Raw genomic sequence first — 7642 nt, 5'->3', positions numbered from 1 at the left:
CCACTTCTCAATCATGTTTGGTTCAGGGAGAATGTCAATAAATGCATATGATTATGAGAAGCGGAAAATGTGGATGAAAGAACCCTAGCATAGAGACTGAAATAAGCATGACTGAAATGGAAGTACAAGCAATTTTTACATTTTCCCTAGCCACATTAAAAAAATGGGTAAAATTAACTTTATTATTGTAACTTATTTTAATATGCAATCAATACCAAAAAATCATTAAGGCATTTTACTTTTTGTACTAAGCCTTTGAAATCCCCTATGTACATCTCATTTCAGACTAGTCACACTTCAAAAGTTCAATAGCCATATGTGACTCATAGCTACATATTGGACAGCACAGGATTAGAGTATCAATGAGTTGAAAACCTCCACTGACTGCTAGCAGTGGGTAATTCTTAAGAGAAGATGCTTACCAGTTAACATATCTTCACATGGAGGGTGGTTTCAGAAGTCTCAATTAGTATACTTAGGGACTTCAGACAAGATCTCTGCACAAGCTGCAAAGAGGCAGCCTTGTAGAATGACTGAACACATTGAGTAGACTTGATGAGATATAGGTTGTCAGTCCAGCTCTACTACCTCCTGTCCTTGAAATAATTACTCAAAAACCAGTTTTCTTACTTGCAGAATGGATGTAGTTGTACTAGCCCTTTAACGTTTGCCCTAAAGATCATTTATGCAAAGCTTTAGCTCAGGGCCAACAGCCTGCTTCTCCAAATGTGAACTGTGGATATTTGCATTGGGGACCAAGAAACAGAGACTCACTAGAATTCTGGTTATTCTATACATAGTATATTATTTATATGTGTATATAAATACACACAAAAAATATTCTAGTCAATGATGGTTAATTAAACCTTTGCTCTAATTTGAATCATAAAGTTTATGTTGTAGCTACCTTTTATCGAGAATGGTCTCTGCCAGAAATTCAAGATTCTTGAGTTCATACAAACTTCAAATAGTATAGGGAAAGCTTAAATAATTGATACAGTATTTCCTGTAAGAGTAGCTATCTAAATTGCTAGTGTCATCTTAATACAGTACCCTCAAGACTCCCCCAGCCTTTACTCAGTTAATAATTATTAAAACTCATCGCTAATTTCCTGTAAGGTTTAAAGAATGCATACAACATGTATTAGCACAAACACATTTCTTTATTAACCAAGGGCTGATCCTAATTAATCCAACACACTTTGAAATAGCTACATGTAAAATGTTTGTGATAAAGATAATTGAACACAGTAATGAAAAAAAAAAAAAAACAGTATGGAGATTTGCTCATTGAACTGAGCTTGGTCATTCTTTTAGTTAATTCCTGTCCAAAGTGATGATGGAATTTTTATTCTACTTTTTCATAGATCCGAGTACAGGTGACATTGTTCATGACACAGTCCTAGGAGAAGGAAAGATATTAAAGAGTTAGGTTAGCCTTATATTCCAGCAGTGGTGGTATTAAAACATTAGAATCAAAGTCCCACAAAATCATGTCATCTAATTCATAGATGGAGAAAATTTCTTTCAGGATTCACGGGTTTGAGAGAAGCTAGAAGCTGTTGTTTTGCTTATAATATGCATGTTTTACAGAAAACTAATGTGTTGAATATATGTTTATTGTTTTGGTCATGGCAAATATTCCTTAAAGATACAGAAAAATGTGTGCCTAAAAGAGCAGTTTGGGGGCTTGCCAAGATTTCACTGTAATGTGGCAGCAAAGCAAGAACTCCCCCCAACGCCAGCCAAAGCCTTTACTATGTCATGTCACTTCTCTATCTCCACTAGGACTTTCTTAATAATCAGTGTTCTAGTATTTAACTTGTTATTTTGCTTTTTTTTCTTCCAAACTGAGTTCTGTTAATGATCAATGATATACAACAGTTACATGAACTACGAATGCACACAAGAAGCTAAGACACAGCAGTTTGACACTTACCACCACTAATTTCCCATCTTTCAATTTTCTTGTTATTGTGCTTTCCTTCCCATCCCACTCCTGATGCTGAACCAATGCACCATCTGTAAAGCTGCAGACAGTCTGCAAAAATGAAGTAAATGTTTTAATCTTCCAAGTACATTACAAGAGTTTCCATGACTCATAACCTCATTAATCAACATTTTTTTTCACCTTCTCCTTTCTGAGTCTACTTCATTAACCCATATTGATTTTATTCACAATAGTTTGTGGTTTTCAACCTAGTAGCATCTAAAAGACGCCAATTCTATGATGAAGTTGATACTTTTGCTAATTTGACAAAACTCAATTCATAACTTTTTCATTAAGTTCTTGCCTACAAACAGTAAAATGTTATTGATACAGTCTATCATTCCAGAAGCTTCTGTGATTTCATAACATGTCATGACTGACCTGAGTTTTTCTGCCATCAGCTGTGGTTTCTTCAAATTTCTCTCCCAGAGTACAAGAAAACTGTGTTGTTTTCAAAGTGCTCTCAGTTTTTATGGTGAGGTTTTTGCCATCACAAGTGATGATACAGTCTGGCTTGGCCATTGCGCCCATTTTTCGCAAAGCTATTCCCACTCCTGTAGAATGTTAAGTCATGTTAAATAACAGGAAGACCAAAGTTATCATTTACATGATAAAAGCAATATAATTCCATTGTAATCACTTTGTGCAGCATATTTTCACTTACTTGCTTATTGATAACTATTGTAAACACATATCCCATGGTATGAGCCAGCACTTTACATATATGAAACTCAGGTAAGCTTACAACAGCCCTGTAAAAGGCAGATGTTACTGTCTCCATTTTACTGATGAGAAAGCGAGGCACTGAAGTAACTTGCCCAAGATCGTTCAACTAGAAAGTGATGGAGCTGGGAATCAAGAGCACTGGTACTCTGGCTTCAAATCTGAGCTCTTGGCCACCCTGCTATGCTGGCTTTCAGAAAGTTAGGGAAGAAATGCAAACTTCCAAATTTTATTTACTGAAAGGAGTTGATAGAAGGTGGAGATAAAGCATTCAAAACTGCAAATTCAGGAGTTCGCTCAATCTTTTTCTTTTTACTGGATTCTGCCAACCATTACATTCTATGACTCCAGCACACAGTCTGGCATATAAATGCTCTCAATAAATATTTGATTAGTAGACTACACAAAATAGAAATCGATCCTGAGATATTCGAATAGCACAATCTTTTAAAAGTCAGCAGCACAATCTTGATGCTAACAAATGGAAAAAAAAATCCTACCTTTGAATATAAAAAATATTTCATAGCTTTATAAATCAATAGAAATTTATAAAATACCATATTAAATTGTATATTAATTTATGATCTATCAATTTCCCCTTAACGTTAACATGTAATTTATGATCTCTCTCTTTCCCCTTAGCGTTAATTAACATGTATAAAGAGACATTATTAGATCCAGGCCAAATCACTGTTTCATAAATGAGACTACAACCTACGCAGCGTGATTGTCTTGATGAAGAACTCTCAGCCAGGCTTTAAAGTTCCCCTTGGAGTCTTCTCTTTGGCCAGCTCAGGGCTAGTGCCTTACGCTGTTAATTGAGTCATTATTTACTCTCACTTTGGACAAATAAATGGGCTCTGCTCTTTTCACATCGTGACTGCTCCCTAATGAACTGAGTCTTGACAAACTTCAAGACTCCAGAATCCTGGAAACAAGCCCTCCAAACCTACACACAATTTGCTTTCTACAGTTTGTTCTCTGGGCCTTAAACTTGTACACACACACTGTATTTATTGGACATGTGCAGTAAATCGCTTTTTCCAGAGTCATCTTGATGTAGGTTTACAAGGAAAAAGAAAAATACTGCCTTCTTACTTCACTGATAGTATCATAAATACACTCATGATTCACCATAAACCAGCCTTAACACCACATTGTCTTGGATAAAAGGTACTGAAGGAGTGATTCCGAAGTGCCACAGCAACCAGGTATCAATAGAGGGCCACAGTAGTTATTTCACCAGCGAGCAACCAGGTTAACATTTGTGGATACCGGCTTCTGAAGCAACCTCATAAGTCCCAGCCGTCCCTTAGGGCTGGAAGCTCCTTCCAGAGAGGATCCATGCTATGCTAACTCCATCTCACTTTCTAGTGGCCTGTGACAAAGGTCCATTTTTGTTTGCAATTTATCCAGTTGTCTCAATCATCATGCAATCTGTCACTGGCATAGAAAAGGACAGTAATTTATAATGAAGCACTGTTTTGAGTGAGAGAAATGAATCTTACTACTGAGATTCTTCTCCCTCGGAACGCTTTCCGCAGGGCCACACCCATCTTGCATGCAGTTTGCCGCAGGAGGGCCGGGCAGTTTCTGTTACGGTTTTCCAGCAAAGCCCACTGCCCCCTTCCCCCTCACCCTCAAGTGGCAGAGGCCAGGATGGCAACACATGGCCACCCCCAGGCACAGTCGGCCTAATTGCGCTCCTCCCACAGGCCACCCTACCACTGCGGTGCCCCGGCCCGGCAGTGCCAGCAGCAGGTCGGCACCGCCAGCGCCACGCTTCTCGGGGGCCCTGGTGTTCCATGGGGTGCCAATCCAAACGGTTCGGCTCAACTGCTGAGGGCGAGCAGAGGATCTGGGAGAGATGGGGCTGACAGAGGAATACAAGCTGAAGCTGCAGCGCCGCTCAGACCTGTCTACAGGATTTCTGCGGGAAACTGCGTGCCAGCACAGCGTCCCCAAGAAGGGAGGGCGACCTGCGGGCCATAGAGGAACAAAAGATGCGACAGGGAGGGAAAGGGGAGTTGGTGCTGCCACGATGGGGTAAATGGAAGAGACAGGATGGTGGCAGGAAGGGGAAGGATGAGTAAAGGATGAAAACAGGGAAATAGAGGGTCGCCTGGAGGGGGTCGAAAGAAGTGCAGCGTGAGGTGACGGGTGCGCGCACTAAAGGACAGGAAGCAATGCGGAGTGGCTGCTGTTTGGGCGAGGGGAAAGAAGCATAAGAGAGGTAGGTGGACCAGGAGGTGGACTACCTCCGGAATCTTGCGGCCCGCGGGCGGGCAGGAGGCGCGCACGCTCCCTGCTCCTAGACGCCTGCCCGCGTGGTGCTGTGCGCGCTGCACCCAACGGCCGCGTGGTGGGGAAGATGGGAGGGGTTGGGGGTAGGTCGCCGAGCATCTCCTGCCCCGGAATCTGGCACGCTGACTACGACCGAAGGACAGACGGCCACAAACACGCCACGTTGCAGGCGCTGCCAGGTCGGGTGCCTCACCTAGCTCCTTCATGTATTCATCAAAGCCTTTGCTATCCACCAGGCGCCATCTTCCTTCCAGCTGCTGAACTGTGGCCATGGTGGGCGCGGGCTGGCTGACGTGCAGAGCGGGGTCGGCGTCGGCGTGGTAGCGTGCTGTGAGGCGCCCGGCGCAGGCGGCTGGTTTATAACGGCGGTCCGCGCAGGGCGGCGCTATGCGGCCAATGGGAGGCGGGCCTCGCCCGGCCCTCGCCCCGCCCGCCGCGCGCCCCCCGGGCCTTCCCGGGGTCGGGAGGTGCTAACCAGCAAGCAGGGACTCGCCCCGCGCGCCCCACGCCTCCCGGACGACGGCGCCTGCACGTTTCGGCGCCTCTGCAGGCCCAGGAAGCCACAGGGGGCACCTGGAGGCCCAGCCCCACCTCTCCTTCACCCCTCCGTTTGACAGCCTATCCACCGCCGTTTTTCCTTTCAAAATACCCGGACCAATCGATGAGCCCTCGCCGGACTCGGACTGCAGGAAGTGATTGATCGGCTGTTTGGTTTATTGATTGATTAACTACGGTGCCTCCCTGACCTTCTGCTCCTTGCCAGCGGACAAGCTCACAATCCACACCCTCCTAAGAGAACCCGCTCTCGCCATCCGCAGGTCTCCCTGGCCCAATAGTGGGGATATACCTGAGTTGAGCTAGAGGATTTGATCAGAAGGTGCCTGTTGGAACGGGGACGTCTCCGGAAGTGTGGTTTCTAAACTAAAAGACTGCAGGAAGTGTCAACTCTAGTGATTGTCATTGCCATTCAAGAATGTTTTATTAGTTTATGTTCCCCTCGTAGTGCACCCTTCACGGTTTCTTCTCAGACACCAGCGGGTTCCCTCTCTCTTGAACTATAATAATACCCTATACATGTGCGTAGAACATGATACGTTTCAAAGTGTACTTTTCACAGTTTATTACTTGGTGTTCCCGGGTGCCTGTTGGAGCTGACCTCCCTGGACTGGACTGACCTCCCTGGACTGGACTGAGGTGAGGAAGTTGCCACACAGGTTGGCCGTTTCAATAGAGGTAATGTGTAATTATTGAGTAGCTACTAAGTGCTAGATGTGCTTCCTGGGCACTTTATAGACATTGGTCTCCACTATATTTTTGCTAGGGGTGTTATCCCAATTTTTCAAAAGAGAAAATAGGGCAAAGAAAGTGCACAGTGGTAGAACCAGAATCCCCATCCAGGTCCAACTCACTGAAGACCTTATGAAATCAGACCACACCTGATGACGGAGCTCTGAGTAGACCATAGTCACCGAGATACTACTAGTTCTTGTATCATCCTTGACAAAATTGAAATCTGAGGTTGGTTTGCTATCTCCCAACATGCTGCTCCCTTGAACTGCATCCCTTTCAAGTCCCTGCCCTAAGTTTAGGGTCACACCAGTCTTCCTTGTGGTACCATTTAACACTCAGTTGTTTTCCCAGTAAGGGTCGGCATGTCCCCACTGCTCAGAAAACATTCGTGTTCTGAGGGAAGTTGAGTGCATCATTTGCTCAGTGATGGGAAGCCCTGGCTTCCAGGCACTTCAGGGAGCTACTAGGGCTGCCTGTGTGTTTGAGCTCTTCATATGCCGTTTCAACACGTCTTATCCATTTCTGTATAGAATGTAGTAATAATAGGATGCAGCACTCTGATACTAATTTTTAAATTATCATAATCTAACGTGTTACAGAAATATCAAAAAGAGATTGGCACTGGAGTACTAGATACTTAGCTACTTAAGAAATAGCCTTTAATCCCAAGGCCTTACCTAAAACTTAAGTTTAAACACAATCTCTAATGTGATGAGTGGAAATCGTTCTTTTGTGTTAAAACATACAGAAAAAACAAAGATATATGGCCAAAATAATAACCGTTATTTTATCTTGTGGAACAAAAAAGGGCATGGTGATTGCTCTGTTCCTCAGGGAAACACATTGAATGTCTTGTCTTCAGACACTTCATCTGATGTGTATACAGATGTGTGATTGGAGTAGATTATTCCTAATGCCCCTTAAGCTGTACTACTCAGATTCTTTCCTTCTCAAGAGTAATGGTAATGGATTTTAAGCTGTGAAAAAGCAGTAAGTACTCTCTTCACCCGCTAAGTAAAGGCCTATTCTAGGCTACTTACCTTGCACCCATTATGAGGTGTAAAACCAAAAATGTTGTGAAAACAAATTTCACTGAAGTCTCATGTAACTTTATGGGGATGGTTGAGTATTTCTTCATTGGAAAGAAGGAGAATCATCACTTGATTGTGATTAATTACGACATAGGAAACAAGAAACAATAGTCTTATCCTAGCCTGTCCTCACGAACATTAGTAACTGTGCTGTTCATTATTTTTAGTGAGCACATACGTAATGCAGGTGTTATATCATGTCTTCCTTCACACTGGAAGATAACAACACATTCTTCTTATGGAT

At 43.3% G+C, this 7642-nt stretch overlaps 1 protein-coding gene across 1 annotated transcript; it reads right to left on the bottom strand.

Annotated features, from left to right (window-relative positions):
• Nucleotides 1-1142: 1142 nt before the first annotated feature.
• On the bottom strand, nt 1143-6080 carry FABP5 (fatty acid binding protein 5). The gene is made up of 4 exons (XM_023227776.3): nt 5211-6080; nt 2372-2544; nt 1940-2041; nt 1143-1402 (listed from the first exon to the last, which is right to left on the bottom strand). Exons 1-4 carry the CDS (start codon nt 5287-5289, stop codon nt 1349-1351), a joined length of 408 nt encoding a protein of 135 aa, XP_023083544.1. The 5' UTR covers nt 5290-6080; the 3' UTR covers nt 1143-1348.
• Between the last annotated feature and the right edge of the window lie 1562 nt (nt 6081-7642).

The sequence above is a fragment of the Piliocolobus tephrosceles genome, chromosome 7 (assembly GCF_002776525.5).
Source record: "Piliocolobus tephrosceles isolate RC106 chromosome 7, ASM277652v3, whole genome shotgun sequence".
Lineage (NCBI taxonomy): Eukaryota > Metazoa > Chordata > Mammalia > Primates > Cercopithecidae > Piliocolobus > Piliocolobus tephrosceles.
The sequence above is the reverse complement of the archived record's forward strand: the minus strand, read 5'-3'. Positions and strand labels throughout refer to the sequence as shown.

Bases quoted from the DNA above. Each gene is read 5' to 3' on its own strand.
- FABP5 (XM_023227776.3), bottom strand. From the start codon at position 5,289: ATGGCCACAGTTCAGCAGCTGGAAGGAAGATGGCGCCTGGTGGATAGC. The intron at 2,042-2,371 runs GTCAGTCATGAC...TCATTTTTGCAG, and splicing joins CTGATGGCAGAAAAACTCAG to ACTGTCTGCAGCTTTACAGA. The intron at 1,403-1,939 runs GTAAGTGTCAAA...TCCTTCTCCTAG, and splicing joins AAGATGGGAAATTAGTGGTG to GACTGTGTCATGAACAATGT.